Source organism: Vigna umbellata, chromosome 2 (genome assembly GCF_029865625.1).
Source record: "Vigna umbellata cultivar VRB3 chromosome 2, Vumbellata_1.0, whole genome shotgun sequence".
NCBI lineage: Eukaryota > Viridiplantae > Streptophyta > Magnoliopsida > Fabales > Fabaceae > Vigna > Vigna umbellata.
The window spans coordinates 47,550,502-47,571,903 of record NC_142166.1 but is presented as its reverse complement, the minus strand read 5'-3'; the positions used below and the strand labels follow the sequence as shown (position 1 = coordinate 47,571,903).

At 33.1% G+C, this 21,402-nt stretch overlaps 2 protein-coding genes and 1 pseudogene across 2 annotated transcripts; 1 reads left to right on the top strand and 2 right to left on the bottom strand.

Annotated features, from left to right (window-relative positions):
- The first annotated feature begins 3,671 nt into the window (after positions 1 to 3,671).
- Positions 3,672 to 4,946, top strand: LOC124840096 (protein ENHANCED DISEASE RESISTANCE 2-like pseudogene; annotated as a pseudogene).
- Positions 4,947 to 13,505: 8,559 nt separating this feature from the next.
- Positions 13,506 to 15,956, bottom strand: LOC148204143 (peroxidase 46-like). The gene is made up of 4 exons (XM_088107186.1): positions 15,533 to 15,956; positions 15,229 to 15,408; positions 14,869 to 15,034; positions 13,506 to 14,058 (listed from the first exon to the last, which is right to left on the bottom strand). Exons 1-4 carry the CDS (start codon positions 15,794 to 15,796, stop codon positions 13,643 to 13,645), a joined length of 1,026 nt encoding a protein of 341 aa, XP_087963312.1. The 5' UTR covers positions 15,797 to 15,956; the 3' UTR covers positions 13,506 to 13,642.
- A 1,591-nt stretch (positions 15,957 to 17,547) lies between these two features.
- Positions 17,548 to 21,398, bottom strand: DBR1 (debranching enzyme 1). Its single transcript, XM_088107185.1, has 9 exons — positions 20,942 to 21,398; positions 20,625 to 20,746; positions 20,331 to 20,524; positions 19,583 to 19,765; positions 19,370 to 19,488; positions 19,102 to 19,241; positions 18,365 to 18,484; positions 18,067 to 18,213; positions 17,548 to 17,862 (listed from the first exon to the last, which is right to left on the bottom strand). The coding sequence occupies exons 1-8, from the start codon at positions 21,220 to 21,222 to the stop codon at positions 18,119 to 18,121; spliced, it is 1,254 nt and encodes a 417-aa protein (XP_087963311.1). The 5' UTR covers positions 21,223 to 21,398; the 3' UTR covers positions 17,548 to 17,862; positions 18,067 to 18,118.
- Between the last annotated feature and the right edge of the window lie 4 nt (positions 21,399 to 21,402).

Sequence of the window (21,402 nt, the reverse complement as noted above, 5' to 3'; positions counted from 1 at the left end):
CATCAAACTACCTAAAAGCCCTAAACAAAAAAGACAAAAAAATAAAAGTGTTAGTTTTTTGGAAACAAAAATACTTTTTTTACCTTTTCTGGTCAAACATGGACTTTTATAGTTTTATATTAACTAATTTAATTTTCAGAACTTTAGAAACATGGGAATTTGATCTTTCTTTTTTTAACTCAATTTTTAAGTTAAAAAGACTAAAAATTCGACACGTTTGATTGAAAGTAAATAAGCTGAAAACACATTTTTCTTCTTAAAAAGACTAGAAGTAGAAAATAATTGATTGTTAACAAGTTTACAATTATTTTAATGTCATTCATTAGAATACAAAGCTTAAAACATAGATAAAACAATTATCACTTTTGTAATTATATATTTTGCTTTTTCTTATTCTTCTCTTATTTAGAAGTGCATTTAAACACTAAAAATTAATATGAAAAATGTTGAGAGGAATTATTCTTGTCCTTATGGGATATATATATATATATATATATATAGTTATTCCATAGCTTTTCACTTGTATTTGCAAAATAATAGAAAAAAATATACATTTAGTTATTCAAGAGCTTATAACGTAACGTATAATGCAAAATAGAAGTAATGTATAAAAAAGTTAAAAAAAATATACAATGAGTTCATTTATCAAATAATTTTTATACTTGTTTATACTTAAAAAAACAAATTCTATATGTTTTAACTCATAAAATTCTTAATTTACATACATTTATCATTTAACAATGATACTCAAGAGCATGATATTAAACATCATTCAATAAAGTTTTCTATTCAAAATACATCTATCTTCTAACTTTGACATTTCAAAACTCTCACAAACAATTCATAGTTCATAAAGTTTAGTCTAGAGACATTCACCTCTAGTCTTGATGTTCAAAAACCAAGTATCAAACACCATTTAATAAAGTTATCTCTCACGAAACATTTGTCTTCTAATTTCGACACTTTAAAAATTCTTGACAAAACAAACACACTCAAATGTAGTTTATAAAGTTTTGTCTAAAAACATGAAAAAAATATGGAGTTTAAGTTGTTGCATGGATGAAGTGATACATTTGATAAGGTTAATGTTTTATATTTTGTTGAGCATGGTCGGATGTTATCTTTTTAGATAAAAATATATTAATGATGTGTGAGTTTCATTGTAAGAAATTTTATATCTTTGTTATTGAGTTTTATAATTTTTTTAAAATATTTGTGAAATTTTTACATGGAACATTTGACCACTTAATTGATAACGTTGACTTTCACTACGAAGGAGTTAGTGCATGAATGAGAATCAAACTTTTTAATTTTTTTTATTATTTTATTTTACTAGTGAGTATTTATTGTATTGCAAAAATATTTAAATTAATTAAATTTTAAATAAAATATAAGTAACCTACATTTAAAAAACAATTTTTAAAAGATGAACATAATATTTTTATTTCAATAAATCAAAGTTTGAAAAAGTTAATAAACCAACCTCTGTCTAAAATAAGGTTCAGTTTTTTAAATAAAATAATTGTTAACAAGAAATTAGTTTTTCAGAAATATGTTTTCGTTAGTGTTCGAAATTTATTAAAAATCATAAAATTTTATGAATATCTTATTATATTTAATGGTTTTTTTCTCGCTTTGACAGTTTTGAATAAAATTCTATCGATGGAGAAGAAGTTTTAACGACCTTCTGCTAATAAAGTATTATCACAATTGATAAAAATATATATTGGTGAAAACACATTGTGTTTATTTTTTCTTTATAATAATAAAAAATAATAAAAATGTCATTATTTTTATTTTTATAATTATAAAATTAATTTTTTTAATTTAGTAAGTAATTTTTACTTAAAAATAGTTAAATTTAAAAAAAAATAAAATAAATATTATTTAAAGCATAAAATTGAAAGATAAACGTAGGGGGGAAAAATTACTTCGTATAGATAATATAGGAATTAGTACTTTTTTTTTACGTAGATAATAGATTATATAGTTTTGTGATATGTAAATCAATGTATATGCACTGTGTTTATATTTATAATGGCCTCTTTCTTATTTTGGTAAGGGCTATTTACATAAGAAAATTAAATATGTTAATATTCTTTTCTCTAATATCAATAACTATCCCTAATTAGAATGCCTGAACCATAATAAAAAGGAAAATAAAGTTGTAAGGATTTTCCAAATAAATTAATCATTATAAAAGTAAATATTTATTATTTTTTCTTATCACTAGTCACATTTTTCCATTAGGTACATTTTCATGATTTATATTGTTTTTTTTCCTTCCAACAGTGACAATTTTTACGACTTTCATATTAAGGATCAAACATCATTAATAGACTCGTTTTCCCTTAAAAGAAAAAAATATACATGACTTTCATTTTCTCTTCTCTCATTTCCTATTTATCATTGCCATCATGGATTTATCCATGTTATCAACAAGTATGGTTGCATTTAATTCTTTCAAAGGACTCAAAGTAAAGATTTAGTCTAAAAAATATATATAAAAAAAAAACCTTAATTAGTGGGTAAAGAGATAGCATTTTACCTCTCATTATTGATTTATATTATTCTTTAAAACAATTTTAGAAAATATGTTTTTTAATAATTAATTTTTAAACTATATATTCATAAAAAAAATATCATAGGCATATTACATGCTTAGTTCTCATAATCTAAATGGAAAACATCATATACAAATAAGGGAATACGCTTTTTTTTTGTACATCCACTCGTTCACTTCTAGTCTATCCAAAAACAATATCATTCACATTTATTCTCTTGTTTTATTGCTATCTTCAATAGACTTATACTTAAAAGTTATAAACTAAAAATTATGAATATTACTTATTTTAAGAAATAGACCTATATAGTTTATTATTTTTACTCATTTAATTAAATAAAAAAAAGTTATCAAAAATTTTATGTGAACCAAATACCAACTATAAATTTGCACCAAATGTTATGTGAAGTGGGCTAAAGAAATTAACATACATTTCTTATGTAGGACAACCAGTCTAACTCAAAAAAATGCACAACGACCAGCCTAACTCAACCTAATTAAGTATACAAAAAGACCAAAAAATAGACTAATCCATATTTTTATTATGGATACAAGATTTTCCTCTACTATTCAACTAATAGTTATATATATATATATATATATATATATATATATATATAAATGTTTTTCTATGCATATAATAAACAAATTTTGTCAGATATTTCTCTTTTTAACTATGTAAATTTGTCCAAAAATGAATTTTCTTTTAAGTGTGATTAAAAAAATTTAATTTCAAACCATAAATTTTGTTACTAAAATACATTTCAATAATCTTAAATATTCTCTAATCATTCTTAATAAAATAACTCATCATATATAAAAAAAATATTGCATAACAATAAAATCAAAATTAAAAACCATAAAGTAAATGTACCTAATTTAAGAAAAATAAAAGAAAAAGTAATTTTAATCAATATGTTAAATATACTAATTAACAAATTAGCTTAACAGAATTATACAAAAATAAAATATTATGTTAAAAAGATTTATATTTTAATTATGGTAAAGATATATTTAATTAGAATTCGTCTATGGAGTCCAAACCTGCACTATAAAATCAGCGTGGCTGCTGCGATGACAGAATACGTGTGTAGAAGACTCAAAAGAAAAAAAAAAAGGAAATAGAAAAATCGCGTTTGCTCCGTGTGGCGTTACTCGTAGATTCGACGAAACGCAAGGGTGTTCTGGGTATTATCTTCTCTTTAACCTCAATCCTTTTTCTTGATTGATATACTAAACACCAAACAGCAATAAAGGGAGCAAAGCAGTGCTTGCGTCGTGTTCGGTTCTGTTCTGTTCAGCGAGTAAAGACAAAAATCGCAAAACCCAAAAATCACATCGCAAAATCAAACCAATCCGAATGACATGAGCGCGTGCATCCAAACCTAGCCGCTGTCGCCGCCATGTCCCGCACCGCCTCCTCCGCTCACTGGACCTCCGACGCCGTCCGCGGGGGATCCCTCCGCCCCGTCGACCTTGACTCCGGCACCAACGGCTGGGCATCCCCTCCCGGCGACCTCTTCCTTCTCCGCTCTCCCAATTACTTCACCAAACACCAAAAATCCCCCGCCGGCGACTACCTACTGGCACCGGCAGGTATGGACTGGCTAAAATCCCAATCGAAGCTCGACAACGTCCTCGCTCGGCCCGACAACCGTGTGGGTCAGGCCCTCCGCCGGGCCCAGGCCGAAGGCAAAGCCCGGAAGAGCTTCATCTTCGCCGTCAACCTGCAGGTCCCGGGGAAAGAGCACCACAGTGCGGTATTCTACTTTTTCACTGACGAACCGGTTCCCTCCGGTTCACTCCTGGGGCGGTTCATCGATGGCGACGACGCGTTCCGAAATCAGCGGTTCAAGCTGGTGAACCGGATCGTGAAGGGACCTTGGATCGTGAAAAAAGCGGTGGGGAATTACAGCGCGTGCTTGTTGGGAAAGGCGCTAACGTGTAACTATCACAGGGGACCGAACTACTTCGAGATTGACGTGGACATTGGGAGCAGTGCCATCGCCAACGCTATCCTGCGCCTCGCGTTGGGCTACGTCACCAGCGTCACCATCGATATGGGATTCGTCGTGGAGGCGCAGGCGGAGGAGGAGCTCCCGGAGAGGCTCATCGGAGCGGTCAGGGTTTGCCAGATGGAGATGTCCGCCGCCACAGTTGTCGATGCGCCCAACGCTCCGCGCGGCAACAAGGTCAACCACCTCAGTGGTAACGATGAGTAAAAAATTTAGATTAATAAATAAATAAAATATAACAGTGTATTTTTTTAATATTAAATGTTTATTTAGATGATTTAATTTCGCATCTGCTTGGTCCTCGTTATCGGTGTATTCTTAGGCTCTTTTTTCGGTGAGTAATAAATAATTCACTGAATTTCGGTCCACTAGAATTTCTGCAATTACTTTTGTTTTGCGATTTTATTTATAAAATTGGAAGTAGTGGGACGTGGGAATGACGAAAAAGGGTGCATTTTTAGCATCAGTGAAATTTTGATTGTGCACGTTTGGGTTGGGTTTGTGGCATTTTTCTATGGGATGGGGAGACGACAGGTTTGGTCGGTGAATCTTTTGGTTGGTGGGCGGCTACTGAGGTGGGTGGCAGCTGCCTAGGGAGGAAATGTAATGGAATGGAACCTCACATGCTGTGGAAAAGTTCCTTATAACGTAGCACTAGGAAACCCCCTTTTCTTTATCAACACTATATTTTTTCAAACATTAATGTTAGCAAACGTAAGCAACTGTTTTATTTTTTGTGCTAATATCGAAGTTTGATCGAAGAACATTGCGAAAGTACAGACCAACACCAATACAATGGGTGCTTTGGCTTACCCTGTTTTGGTTTTATTATGATTCATGATTCTCACAAATCATTGATCAACCAGGGTGTTGATTTTTAGAATCAAACAGCACACTAGACGTACCTTTTGCGTCGTGTTAAGATACTTCTATTCTATTGGATGATAACATATGTGCTGGGATTGGGACAGCGATGATGATGATTACTTTTTTAAAGGATTGTGCTGTCTTTTTGTTCAGAATATTGTCATGGCTTTAAAATAAAACTGTACCAAACTTGTTACTGTACAGACAAATGAATATAGCTTTAGAGAGTTGTGGTTTTAAGCTGGAACGAGTGAAGAGGTGGATGCTCACAGAAACTATAAAAAAATGAGTTAAAGACGTTTTGGTCATAGCTTTAATCGGGATTATCTTATGCGTGTCATTCGTCTTGTATGTTTTCAATTTAATAATTTAATAGCCATGACTAAGCTACGTATAATTATGATCAATAATTGCCTTTTGTCTCACGGTCTGCTGTTTTTTAGTGTAAAAAATTGTTCTATTTCCTTCTCGTTCACCGTACCAAGCTAAGTATAAAATATTAAAAAAAAACATCACGAGTTTTGAAGTTATTTTCATGGAGAAAAATTCAGTCCATGAATGAACTTTCAAAAAAGTAGTTTTCTTTTTGGAAAATGTTATTTGGACAACGAAATTTTGACACAGATTTAACAACGCCACGTGTCAGTTTTTGATTGGCCAAATAAATTGAAAATAAAACAGAGAAAGGGTTACGGGGCGAGGGGTATTTTGGGATTTCGAGGTTAAAATTTGAAGAATTGGGTTTTGCGGTTTAGGGTGGGAAAGACGTTCGTTCAACCCTTGTCGCTCTCTAGCTCTCTCGTTAAAATTTAAAGAATTGGGTTTGGGCGGTTTCGGGTGGGAAAGAAGTTTGTTCAACCCTTCCATATTGTGTCTCGCTCTCTCGCTCTGTCGTTCGTCTTCGAAGCTTCCATCTTCGCTGTCGTTGTCTCGCTCTATCATTTTTACTTTGTGTTAATCTCACTTATAATGACAAAAGTAGTGATTGAAAAATGAACGCAACATTATAATAAGAATTTGAAAAGTACGAGACCATTTTCAGTAAAATTAATGGTAATTAATGGGAAGGAGTTGATCAAATTCTGAGTGGGGAGATGGGTGTTGGTCATTGATGTAAACGCAAGAAGTGTGGAGTGACCCGTGATGAGTAGGGGGACGAAGTAGTGCAAGGGATGAGTCAGAGTGTTGAAAAAATGGTCTGGTAATCGTTTACAGAATCCTGGTAAACGATTACCCGAGAGAAAATTGGATTTTGTACATAAAGTCCAACACAGGTAGTCAGCCAGGTGAACAGGGGTCACCATTGGAAAAAAAGCTCAGTTTTAGGCAGTTCTGCACCTGTCTGAGGCTGGTCCAGGTGTTTCAGTGGTGGGAGAGGGTGGTTGGTGATGTGATGTGTGTCCAAGGAATGTGGGGTGACCCCTCATCAGTTGGAGGAGCAACCTCTGCAAGGGATGAGTGAGGGTGTTGAAAAAAGGGTCTGGTAATCGTTTACAGCATCCCTGTAAACGATTACCCGAGACAAAACTGGATTTTGTACAGAAAGTCCAACACAGGTACTCAGTCAGGTGAACTGGGTCACCATTGGCCAAAAAGGTGAGTTTTAAGCACTTTTGCACTTTTCTTATGCTGGTCCTGGTGTTTCAGTGGTGGGAAGTGATGTTTTGGCACCCCATGATGAAGGAAAAAAACAATGTTTATGAGATGAGCAACTTGGGTGAGATAACATGCTGTCAACTTTGACCTTTGCTGGCTATTTTACTAATAACTTTTCCCACCGACCTCCAAATGATGTGATTCTTTTTTTATTAGAAACTAGACTCAAAAATCTTTCCAATGACTACTAATTTGTATTTTTTGGACATCTGAGTTGGTACAGTTTATTCTTTCAAGTTAGCGTTTCATATATTTTTGCCAACTCTGACCTTTGCTTGTTCTTTTGCTCATAACTTTCTCCACCGAACTCCAAATGAGTTGATTCTTGTTTTGTTGGAATCTATACTCAAAGACCTTTCAAATTATGCCTTAGAAATCAAGTTTACACCTTTTTTGACACTGTAATCGATTACAAGGACACTGTAAACGATTACCCGAGATAAAACTGGATTTTGTACAGAAAGTCCAACACAGGTACTCAGTCAGGTGAACTGGGGTCACCATTGGCCAAAAAGGTGAGTTTTAAGCACTTTTGCACTTTTCTTAGGCTGGTCCTGGTGTTTCAATGGTGGGAAGTGATGTTTTGGCACCCCATGATGGAGGAAAAAAACAATGTTTATGAGATGAGCAACTTGGGTGAGATAACATGCTGTCAACTTTGACCTTTGCTGGCTATTTTACTGATAACTTTTTCCACCGACTTCCAAATGATGTGATTCTTTTTTTATTAGAAACTAGACTCAAAAATCTTTCCAATGACTACTAATTTGTAATTTTTGGACATCTGAGTTGGTACAGTTTATTCTTTCAAGTTAGCGTTTCATATATTTTTGCCAACTCTCACCTTTGCTTGTTCTTTTGCTCATAACTTTCTCCACCGAACTCCAAATGAGTTGATTCTTGTTTTGTTGGAATCTATACTCAAAGACCTTTCAAATTATGCCTTAGAAATCAAGTTTACACCTTTTTTGACACTGTAATCGATTACAAGGATACTGTAAACGATTACCATAGTGTTTTTTCTGCAGATTGGGTCTGTACTTGTCCAACTTGGTCCCTTCAGTAAGAATGACTTCTTTCCCACTTCTTGGGGTCACCTCCCATCACCTACCACCCTCTACCACCAGTCAAACACCAACACCAAGTAAATACAAGTGGACTTGTGCTTTAAATTAACAGTTTTTGCCAATGATCACCCAGGACACTACAACTGACTACTTCAGTTCAACTTTCTGTACAAAACAGTGATTTCTCTCGTGTAATCGTTTACGAGGCCACTGTAAACGATTACGACAATGTTTTTTCTGCAGATTAGCTCTGGACTTGTCCAACTTGGTCCCCTCAGTAAGAATGACTTCTTCCCCACTTCTTGGGGTCATCAAACATAACCTCCCAACCAGTAATGACCCTTAAATTCACTTGTATGGTTTTTTGGTCAACAAATCCCTTGCAGACAAAGTAAAAATGATAGAGCGAGAGAGCGAGACAACGACAGCGAAGATGGAAGCTTTGAAGACGAACGCACACAGAACAAAGTGAAGCGCCACGAAACGCGACCTTCGACCTTCCAAGAGAACGCACCTTCGTTTCCAATGGAACAGAGAAAGGGCTATTTTCGGAATTTCAGTAAAAATAAGGGTTACGGACTTCCGTTTCGTAGGTTTTAAAAAAATTTTATTTTTAAAACAAACCAATCAAACAACGACACGTGGCGTTGTCAAAACAGTGTTAAATATGCGTTGTTGGAATATCGCGGTCCTTTCTTTTTACCCATACATATGTTGAAATGAAGTTGTGGTTGGAGTTAAACCTGGTATCGTAGCTCATGCTTAGGCTTACAGAATCTGATTCTATTTTCAATCCCTTCTTTTAATAATAAAGAGGACAATTGGTATTTTTGAATATGAAAGGAATGAAATTGAAAGCATGTTGTCAATTGTTACCTCATGAAGAGGAAAAGCGATAGTTGAAGAACAATCTCAATATTTGGACGCCGATTTTTCTGAAAGTCTAAGGCAGAGACCTAGGAGGTATTCAATTACAGTAAATAACTCTGTTTATGTCTCCGGTTTAAGACTTTTTTTGCCTTGCACCTAATAATACAAATAATTGTTATCATCGTAAGTAACATATATAATTAAAATACATGTGTACAATGAAGTAATGATAATACTTCACTAAATCATTCCTTACCATTGTCCTGCTATGTTGAAACAACCTTCCCCACATCAACCATTTCTTCAACTTCTTCATCCATAAGCTTGTGTCTGTAACTTCTCTTCTTCATGAAATATCTTCCATTCATCCACTCATGTATCTCATTCTTCTCTTCAAGTTCTTTCTCAGGATTCAGAGGTGATGGTGGTCTTGTCAGCCACTAGAACCCAAAGGAGAACATGTCAGTCCTGGAGTTACTCAATAAGAATCAACTTTAGTGCATCACATCAACATGAACATGAACAGAACATTCCAAAATAGCTATTACCTGAACTAGCACACTGTAAAGGTTCTTTCTGTACCTCATCATCAATCATTTCTTCATTCATAAAATCATTAAAAGTAACTAAAAAAATGCACAATTCATATTCCAAATAGATAAAGGAAAAGGTTAGTATTCCAGTGTCTTTTTTCTTTATACACAAATATTAATCATTAATGTTAGTCTTTGTTGAATCCTCCATTTTTACTACCAATTCTTAAAACAAAATTCAATGAGATATATCAAGCGTTAACAATAAATAACAACGATTTACTTAACACGTCCCTACACTACAATTGACCTTAACTTGAAAAACATAAACAGACTATTTAGAGCCAAAGTTGATGGAATAACTGAGAGATATGATCATTCTTAATCCTGTATTGTAATGAAAAGCATATTGTACTGTTTGGTCCTCTCCATTTATAAATCGAACGTCCACCCAGGTCGACCACCAAGACCGAGCGTCCTAGTTAACGCTGTCCGACAACACATGGACCGAGCGACCCTCCAAGGTCGACCATTCATGAACCGAACGTCCACCCAGGTCGGCCATCAAGACCGAGCATCCAGTGTGACCGGACAACAGAACCGAGTGGCTGTCCACCCAGGTTGACATCCCTGGCCGACCATCCTTCTGACCGGTCGTCCCGACCGACCATCACTTGGTCGACTACACGGTTAAACGCTAATGACTCATTAAAGCCCTTAAATGAAGATTAAGGTACGATTGGGCCGTTATCAGGCCCACGAAAGGTAAAAGCCCATTACAATCAGTATAAATAAAGGTTCCAGGTATGATTTCTGGACGGATTGCTTACGATGCAATATATACATGCATTACAGACCACTCGGTCATGTTACTGACTTAAGCGTTAGAGTGCCTTTGACAGGTACCCGACCGCTCGGCTTGGAGAACGGGGTGGAACGAACGCCACAACCATGACTTGAAGACGAGAGAGCCCGTCCGACCCCTCCCAGCGCGTCCAGACCTCAGCAAAGAGGTAACCGTCCGGTTTTCGCTAGATTCAAATGCCTCCTAGGGACGAAGTCGCTCGGTCTGCATCGGCTCGTGAAATTCAACAACGTCCGTCCGGTCTTTAGCAAACTCACGTATTTTAGCAGGGTCATCCAGATCCGGCCGAAACACATATATTAAACCCATTTTCCCTTTCAAGAACTGAACTCAAAGAAGTCGCAACTTTTCTTCATAAGTGTATGTATTAGTTAAAGAAATGCTCAATTGTTACCATAGTTTCAACCATCAACAATTAATAAAAGACAAGCAAATCCATAAAATGCAGTTAAGTAATGGTAAGTGGAACACACTTATCTTTATTTCATACACAAGTTACAAGAATAAAATAATTATAAAAAGTAAATTTTTAAGCTTTTAGAAATAAAGAAAAAATAGAAATAAATAATATTAAATAAATATAAAAAATTATTTGTATAAAAGAATATTAAATAAATATAAAAAATTTACGTCAAAGTATATTCTTGTAATACAGTTAGCTAACGGTAGGTTTCCATCATCCAATTCAGGACAAAAGAAAAAGTGCAAGAATTGGATTAGTTGGTGACTATCCATTAAAACATTTACTTGGCATTGGACTGAGAATTTACAACTTTAAAGAAATTGAATTGATTTTATTTTAAAGATTTAATTCTTTAAATGTTTTATATAAAAGTAATTTAGATTTATTAAGTTTTTTTTTTCAATAACACCGACAAAAAAGTCACATAGAAATTAATAAAAAAATAAATATTATAAATATCAATAAATAAAAATGATAAACATTTACTAAAAAATTGTCTCACTGAAGATTAATTCAAAAAAATAAAATTAATTCGAAAATAGAAAATAAAAAAAATCACTCTTACCTTACAATTTTTCTGTGTAAAATTGTCTCACCGAATTTTAAATTTGTTTAGTGTAAAATTGAATTGATTTTATTTTAAAGGTTTAATTCTTTAAATGTTTTATAGAAAAATAATTTAGATTTATTAATTTTTTTGGAATAAAATATTCCGGCTACCACTAAACAATACCAATAACACCACACAAAAATCTTATAGAAATCGATAAAAAAATAATTATTAGAAAATCAATAAAAAAAGTATGACTACCATTTACTAAAAAATTGTCTCACCGAATATTAATCTAAAAAAAATAAAATTAACTAATGTCCATCTCAGAATAATCTTGAACTACATCAGTAGATAAATAATTTTAATAATATCAATAAAAAAAATTAAAAATCTCAACTTCAATCATAAAAAAGAAAGTTTATTATCATTGATAAAAAAAAGGCTTAATACCTTATTTTGTCCCCAGTTTCGATCGAAAATGTCAAATTAGTCCATCCTTTAAAAAATGCGTCAATTACGTCCTCACTTAATAAAATTTGCATCAATGAAATCCCTTCCGTTAAATCCGTACAAACGGCGTTAATTATTTTTCTCTTTTTTCTACTTCCTCAATTAACGCCGTTTGTACGGATTTAACGGAAGGGATTTCATTGATGCAAATTTTATTAAGTGAGGACGTAATTGACGCATTTTTTAAAGGATAGACTAATTTGACATTTTCGAGCGAAACTGGGGACAAAATAGGGTATTAAGCCTAAAAAAAACTAGTACTGACAATAATTAAGAAACAGTCTTATCAATATTGGTAAAAACAATTTGTTTAACATTAGTTGAAAATTAACCTTAATTTACGTTTTAGCCAATATTATCTATTATATATCATTTTGATTAATGTAAAAAAAAAAATTGAAGTTGAAAAAAAAAACCTTTGACTAACATGTTGATTAACATATCTTAACAATGTATATATATATATATATATATATATATATATATATATATATATATATATATATATATATATATATATATATTAATAACAACTAAAACATTATAACCTAGTTTAACTTTAAAAAAATTGTTGGTATTAAATAAAAAATAATATCCAATTGAAGATTTCCTAATCAAAACTTGCCGAACCATAATTTGACCGTTGTCTCACTGAAGAAAACATATGAAAAAGGAGACAAATTTTACGAATGAGAAAAAACTTCAAACTCTAAAGTCTGTAAGTAAAATTTAGAATAATGTAATTTAAAATTTTCTATAGAAAAAAATTGACCTTTAAAAAAGTTTCATCCAAATTTATTATTAAGTGTTTCTTTTCAACCACGGAAAATATCTCATGTACCAAAAATATCTCATGCAAAACAAAAACAATAGTATCCTCTGCTAAGCCAATAAGACAAACAAACTCTTAATCAAATAATTAGCGTTGTTGATTAATCCAAACCATCAACAAAGAAAACTTCAAAATGTTCCATCACATCTCAGTGACAAGTCATGTCCCCATTGGAGACCATAGTACAAATTAAGCACTTAATATCTTATAAAAAAATTAAATTTAGATATATGCTTATTCTTTTTTTATACATTCTTTTATTGAATTTTAATACTAATTTTAATGATACTAATTTTAATATTTTAAGACGCTTATTTGTACAAATGCGAACATCCCCATTTTCACAATGGTTGAACTTTCTTCTGGTTGGACTTCCATGTTTAATTTTGCCAAAAAATAAAACTTTCTTTTATTACTTCTATTGTATTATTATATTTAATTATTCTTTTTGTATATATATTTTGTCTTATTTATCATGTATCGTTTTGTTTTTTTTCAGTATCCAGTTGTTAAAAATTAGACTACTCTTACTATTTGTCCAAGTTGGCTCGGAGTCCCAGGTTTTTGGAATTGGATTCTGTGTGATGGTAAAAAGCCCCAATTTGATTTTTTTTTTTCACTTGAGAATTCTCATTTTGTGTTTCTTTGAATTCCAAGCCTAAATAAAAGAAGAAAAAAAGAGCAGCCAAATAAAATTAAACAACAGTTAAATAGAGAAAGAAAACGCAGTCAACCCTTTAGATTATTCTCCTGAAAAAATAAAGTAAGCAGAAGATACTAATAAGAAAAACCTCATTTTACAACTTAGTTTTCTATAATTAAATCAATAGCTGCATCAATTTTTCCCCTTATGCATTAGTTGATGCACAAGATATTCTAATTTCACCCACATCACCAGATTTGACTCCAACAGTGGTGAGCTTCAAGAAGGACTGAGCCCAATTTTGAAAGAAAAGGTCTTGATCATTTGCAAAATCCTGCACTAATATCCTTGTGCTATCATTGCTTATGAGAACAGAATCTGATTGGAAGAGGCCCTTGTGAGCCAGAAGATTTTGGTAGTACATGTTGTCAAAGACCAAAGATGTTTGAGGATCATTGTTCACCTTTACAGATGGTTGTACACCAGATGGACATTGTTCCATCAGCACTTCAGCATAGTCACTGTCAAGGGTTTTGTCAGCCAGCATAAGCTTTCCCCTTGAATCTTCTTCAAAACGATCCCTGAATGAGCTGCAATGTGCTGTGCCTATGGTATGAGCTCCTGAAAAGCTTATATAACACTACATAAGTATGTAGCATGATTTCGAAGCAAACAGTGTCAAAGGTTAACACATTTTGTGGCTGACAATAAATTATGTTGTGCGGTTCTTATGTCAAGCACCTCTGTTTGAAAATACAGAAAGAGAAAAAGGCCAATAATGTTTTCCAAATTGGACTGAACTAGTTGAACCATGATTTCTCCCTAGGATCATTAATTTACACAGTTGAACAACTCAAAACATGACCTTTAACTGTTATATATGGTAAATTTGATGACAGTTGGGAAGATTCTCATCAAATGACACTGACTCAATAACAAGTTGGAGATAAATCTAATAATAAATTTTGTAATGATAAATTATAATTTATGATTCAGATATTCCGTTAAGAAGTCAATTTTAACTCTATCTCAGTCTTCCAAAGTCTTCCAAACTGATAAAGTGAGACTTTATTGTATGGGACATCCAACATACAAGAATGGACTATTTTTTGGAGTTTACTTGAAAACAAAAACACTGAATTAATTCAAATAATAATATCTCAATTAAGGTTACTAAAGGCTGAAAACCAAAGGGAAAACAATCGTTAAAAATAAACAAACCAACAACAAAAAAGAGGATATTGTAGTGACAACCATGAGATTTGAACTACATCACATTAACAGATTCTTCTGTGTAAACCTGTGAGGGGGTTACTGTAAAAGTTAAAAGGATAAAGGTATCAAGTCTGAAGAAACCTTAGGGAGTAATTTGCTACAATTAAAATCATTCCCTTGGAAAGTTACAACTAATTTTGGACATAGAAGATGCACCTGAAAGGACCACAAGATCAAGTAAGGATAATCCTTTAGTGGCAAAGAGTTGAACCATCTCATCCATTGAAAAACTGGTATCCACAATGTTGGGTCTGACATTTGAAGCAAGTGAAATCATCCCATCTCTCCTACCTGTAGGAATCATAATTCTAGGTCCACCAGCCTGTTCTCAAGTCCCCTTCGGTTAATAACAGTACCAAAAGAAATGTCATGTCAATATACCATTGAAAAAAAAATGGTATTTTGACATCAAATATTTTTCATTTGATACATAAATGTGAAAAAATGGTTATCAAAAGTTGCAAAATAACCTCTTTTTTTCCTTGAATATCATCCATGCAATGTGGTAGAACTTACTATTTCAACAGCATCTCTAGCAGCCATAGCTATTATGTCCGCACAAGAAACAGTTCCAGGGCAGAATTTCTCAATGACCCTTTTTGCTGAATCTATCACTGAAAATCCTCCAACAGATCTATTTCCTGGATCACTTTGTTCTGTATTGTTCCCTTGCAGCATCAAAGAGGCATCGCATCCCTGCGTATAAAGTGACCATTATCACATGAAGAAAACTCACTGTAGGCTAAAACTGTGAATGCATGCAACATCTGAGCTTAGAATCAAAAGAAAATCACTTGTCATGATGCAGTTTAACACTGACCTCCACAAAGCAATCATGGAAAACCAAGCGAAGGAGCTTTCCAGGAATAGAAGGATCAGTAGAAGAGAATGAATTAACTGTGTCTCTTATGATTAACTCAGCCGATGGGCATGAAGCTGCATAGAAGTTGAAAGAGAGGCTACCCTTAACAAAGCAAACGAAAGAAAACATAAAAAGATAAGAGATTGCTAGGAAAAGAGTTCTTGTTCTTGTCTCCATAGAACCAATTTTTAGTACTTCTGGGGCAATGCATTGAATGTGCATAGTGTTGGACTTGATAATGATACAATAGCAGAGGTAACATAACTAGGAAATTGTGCATATTTAAAACTACATTTATGTGGTTGGTTGAAGTCAGTGGGTAGATAGAGGATTTGGTTATGCATTTTCCTGTTTCTAACTACTGTATGGTTTCTCTCACCGAGCATTGTTTGGGTAGAATTAATGAAAATACTCAAGAACTGTTTTGGAAGAATTAGTAGAAGAATTGTTTTTTCCATTACCTGTCATAAACTTTGAAGGCCTTCTGTATGTGATTGAACACTGATGTTTTATCATATAAACTTCAATTTAAGTTTAATTAGTGTAAGTGCGTGTCTTTTTCTAAGTACATGATAATCTTCAATTTAATTCAAAAGATCATATAAACTTTAGGTTAACGTAGTAGTTACAGTGGAAGTTTTTCTTAAGATGTGTGTTACCTGCATGTAGCTAGTGTGGCGATGTCTTATCTTTTTTTAATAATTTATATATTGAAAGCACTATTTTTATAGGTTTAATGGTAAAACTGCTTAGGCATTGTTAGAAGTTAAAATATTTTTTGTTAATTTTTAAAAATTATATTCTGAAAAAATATGTAGTTATATTTAATAACTGGGGAAAGATACGACTTAAAAGAAAAAATTTATTACGAGGTATTGAACCTATAAGATACAACATGAATATTTTAAAATAATAAATATGACAATTGCTTTGTTTGCACCCATATATTAAAAAATTCTCCATATATAATAAGCACTACATTAAAAAATTCTTCAATTCTCTCTTATATGTATTTGGTGGGGGTAATGCACGTTCTTACTTAGCAAGGTTTAATAGTATAAATGATCTCTATTTTTTTATGATTTTTTAAAATAGGTCTTTATTTTTTTCCTTAAGTCTTTATTTTTAAAAACTAAAATAATTAAATTTTTATATTCAATTTCGTACTAACAGAAGATATCACTAGTCGTGATTTTTTTTAATAATGGATAAGAAAAAATGAAGAGAACATACTTTTCTTTCAACTTAATAAGTGAATTTTTGAAAACAAAATTTGATTAAGCAAATTGCTGAGAAAGGCTGCCTTCAATTACAATTTCTCCAATTTTTTAATTTAAAAATTAGAAATTACACATTAGAATAATCTAATTAATAATGACCTCTTAAAGGATATGTGTTCAATTTAATAGCAAACTTGTTTTAATTTTTCAAAAATAAAAATTCAATTAAAAAAATGAATAAATAAGATACCTATTTAAGATTCTAAAAAAAATTAAATATTAAACCTAGAATTAAATACAACATAAGAAAATCAAGAGCTATTTTGATAGATAAACACGTGGTTAAGGAACAAAGTTGTTAAAAATCTAAACATCAATATTCTGACCAATAGTCATAACTGCATTGCATTGTCAAAAACTAAATATAACAGCCTTTAAATTTTTAATCGCTTTAGGCCTCAACGTATTTTAAAAAGATATTCCTCTCAAATTAGTTAAGATAAAATAAGTAATCTTAGTTATTCTAACAATTAATATTTTATCTCATTCATGAATCGTTGAATCAATACCAATACTTGTTTTATCACCGAAGTTAGTTCGAATTTTTCATTTAAATTTTTAGCTTTCATGTTGAATTAATAGACACCACAATTTTTCTTAATCCCCACAATTTAGAAACTTGTACATTCAATTTACTTCTATCTAACAAAACAGAATTATTATAGTTATTATTATTGATTATGAAAAAAATCATCAATAATAGTATAATTATTATTATTTTTACCTGAGATATACGACTTTTCCTATCTCTAGTATATTTTTATTTGAAGTTTTACTTAATTTTAAAAGTACAGCTTTTATGTACATACATTCTAGAGAGGACTCCACCCACTCAGAATATTTTCTCACAACGTCATTGAATGTCTTTCTATGCATAACTGTATATGAGCTTTTAAATCCAAAACACAAGCATGGCTTCTAATCTTTGAATACCCAAGAGATGAAGAAAAGGGAAGCGCAGTACAGAACTAACGCAATCAATAGCAGCAAATCCCTTGACAGAACCACCTGATGCAGAAAATGCAGTAAACAGCAATTGTAAGAAAAATGGAGAGACCTTGAGAGCGTTTGTTGTTATAAGAAAAATGGCCAGTTAATAATATACATGCAACTAAACTACTCGTTAGTGGGAAAGAAAATCCACAATCTAGTGAGTGCCCCATCAAGAGTCAATATCGTACTAGGCATAAAATGCTAGTTGCAGATAATTACCAATTCAGTGTGCTAATTTCAAACGATGATTCACAAATTTGAAGTCCCGGTCTCAACTTTCAACGTTATCAACTTTTGGTAGTTCTACATCATCATCATCATCATCCACATCATCAATGGGAATCTCCTCATTATGATCACTAATGCCTAGAAATGTATATGAGATATTGTAAGTTGTTTAGCTCAAAACGAAATATTGTATGTCTCCAAGATATTCTCCAGATTTCGCTTCTATCAGTTTTTGTAAAAAAATGGACCCCATTCTTTATCTATGACCATTAAAAAGGCTAAACTTTACCTCTTTTAACTGAAAGAGAAGGATAAGGTGAGAAGTCCTTTGCATCAGGATTTCTATCAAGAAGATATGGAAGTTCCAGAAGCTGCAAAAAAGATTCTGTCTGAGGGTTCCGGGGATTCACTGAAAAGGAAAATAGAAGAAAATTAAATAAAGTTAACACTTGTATAGTTACATTTTAAATAATACAAGACATGACATGCTGAAATAATGACAGATATCACTGTTGCATAAGAAATCGGTCTTTTTCTCTTTTAGTTTTCCTTTCTATAAGCTAAAACTATACTATTAGAAAGATCAGAAAAATTAATTAGTAGGAGTAAATAAACAAGGTCAAAAGAGAAGTGTTAACTCACAAGTAACTCTTAAATAATTGTGACTAATTCAGAATATAGAATGTAATTGACAATTTGACATTCAATTTAAAGGAATATTTTTAGTTTGACTTAGAGCCTATTTTACTTTATTACCGCACCACAAAATGAAAAAATCAAACTTTTTACTGACATAAGCACAAGAATGGGAAGACACAATAGTCGACAGTGCCTAATCATAACATGCATATAAGATGTTCATGCATGGGAACTCCCAAAGTATGCACGAATAACATTATACACCAACAAGTTAGCCCAATCACTTAAGTGATCAGGATTAGAATATCTTTATCCAGAAAATACGCTGAAAAAATTTTGATTGGTGGCTTACAAGGTGAGCTTAGTAATTGAAAACAAAAGAAATACCAGTCAATACACCACCAAAATTGGACCGTGAAGGATCATAGGAAGGAGCTGTTCTGACAAATTCAAATGGTTTGCACCCCTTCTCACGAAGCCTGCTTCTAACCCATTCAAGACAATCTTCCATCTCGAGATTTAAACCTCTGTCAGCAAGTGCATATGGCATTGTTATTATTATTATTTGAAGGGGGAGAGGGAAAAGCTAAACAATTGGAGAACTCAAATCCTAATTGTCAATAATGTTATGGTGATTTCACATGCACACGCACACCTGAAGTTTGCACCTTTGGTGGTCAAAGGGAAGATAGGGTTGAACTTCCGTGTTATCGCTAACCATTCTTCATCATACCGAATCTCATAAGGTCCTGCATCTGATTCAATTTCCACAATCTAAAGGCACAGAACATGCCATGATTGTAATGCCTAACTCAAATGGCTATCACAGAAGATTAACCCTGAAAATTATCATTGTATGCCTATATACCTGTAAGAAATCACGCCCGACAATACATTTGTCCAGTGCAAGGAATTTTGTCAGTGGACCTCCTTCCCCATGCTGAACCAGAGCAGCAAACTTGCAGTGTAAGTGAGCCGAAAACCAATAATTTGGTTTCAGTTTTTCTAGAAGTTCAGCAGCAGCTCTACTCCCTAATCTTTTTTCCTCTATCTGACAGATATAAGCCTTATTAGGTACAAAAACAAGATACTGCCTGGTTATAGAAATAATTAAACACTACACAAATTATCAAAGACTATAGTCCTATCTGGAACAGATTCTCAATAAATACGTTTAGGAGAAAAAAAAAGATGATAAAATGAAATATGAAAAAAGTTCAAAATTAGCTGGCGGATGGTGTATAAGCTAATTTAGAAGTGCTCTAATTTAACATCTATTTTGAACTTTTTGCATAAGCTAATTTTAACTTAAAAGCCATTTTTTTTTTCGTCCGACAGTTACTTGTTAAGAAGTTCCATCCGAACAGGACATAAAGCTCAATGATAATGCATATGATGGTTTCACATTCCCCTGAAATAAATTTATGTTTCTCATTTTTTTAATAAAACAGACACGAGACTATCATCCCAGCTCTTAGCTCATAGCTTTCTCAATGTTGCTGAATCCTTGACAAAAAGCAATACAAGCAAATCAAAAACCAGCATTCGCAACACGCAGAATAATAATTACTAAACTTGGCAGTTTCATTAAGTTCAAAAATTTCAACAAGCCCCACCTCTTGCCTAAAATAGTGCTTGCGCCGAACAAGCTCCTTCCAATCCCCATAATCAGTGATTCTAAGTGGCCAATCATGCGAAAGAAAAACATCAATGGGCTCCTTAAGTTCCATCAATTTGCGAACATCATACTCACGAACATGATACACAGACCTAATGGTACTCTGATCATAGGGAGGCCTCTCATAACGTCCTGCTCAAAAAAACACCTAACATCATTCAGTAATCGGCAAACAAACGCCCAATTCAGATTCAACACTTTAAAATCCACAATTCACAAACAGATAAACAACCTAATTTATAGTGTCGATCATTATAGATCCCAGAGAGACCACCAATTCGGACATTCCCAAACCTCACCACCCCAGCAGCTCCCAAGAAGTAGATATTAGGAGCAACCCATCCTCCATAGTACCTAAAACAAACACGTACCAAAAGCTTACCAAAACAGCAACAGTCAAGATTTTAGAAGAACAGTCCGTGACAGTAATTTTGGCACGAAAGTCAATGTTTTTAAGTCACAGTTGTCGTCCTAAACAAACAATTGTCGAAACCCTAAATCGCATTGCAACAGAACAGTTATTAGAATGTGAAGCTGAGGTGAACTAACAGTTCCCAGAGATAATTGGACGCTTCGTGATTGCCGCCGATGAAGATGGTGGGGTAAGGGGCAACCTCGGCGCCGGAATAGTACTTCCAGAAGGAATTCATGGAGCGATACTTGGGCGGGACGTTCAAGCTCTTCAAATCCTGTTCGTTCCTAACCGCTTGGAAATCGCCGCAGCAGAGGAGAAGGTCGATTTTCGTGTTCTGGGATTTCTCCAAGTGCTGTAGGGTCCTGTACACGTTGTCCAGGTCGCCATGCATGCACCCTTCCACCGCAATCTTCATCCTCTCTCGCTTCCCTTAACTGATCAGAAACCCTCACAAAACCCTAATTTCTCGTTTCCGTTATTTCTTAGCGGATAAATTTAAATGCTCTCCTCCTATTTTCCTTTATCCGTTCATTTTTTGAAAATTAAAGTACGACGGTAACACTACACGACTGTCATTCCAGAAGTACCAACAATA

Coding starts and splice junctions, on each gene's coding strand:
- LOC148204143 (XM_088107186.1), bottom strand. CDS start 15,796: ATGCACATTCAATGCATTGCCCCAGAAGTACTAAAAATTGGTTCTATG. Junction 15,035..15,228: donor CTAGAGATGCTGTTGAAATA/GTAAGTTCTACC, acceptor ACTTGAGAACAG/GCTGGTGGACCTAGAATTAT. Junction 14,059..14,868: donor TGATCTTGTGGTCCTTTCAG/GTGCATCTTCTA, acceptor TAAGCTTTTCAG/GAGCTCATACCATAGGCACA.
- DBR1 (XM_088107185.1), bottom strand. CDS start 21,222: ATGAAGATTGCGGTGGAAGGGTGCATGCATGGCGACCTGGACAACGTG. Junction 20,747..20,941: donor TCCAATTATCTCTGGGAACT/GTTAGTTCACCT, acceptor TGTTTGTTTTAG/GTACTATGGAGGATGGGTTG. Junction 19,489..19,582: donor TCGGGCGTGATTTCTTACAG/GTATATAGGCAT, acceptor CTGTGCCTTTAG/ATTGTGGAAATTGAATCAGA.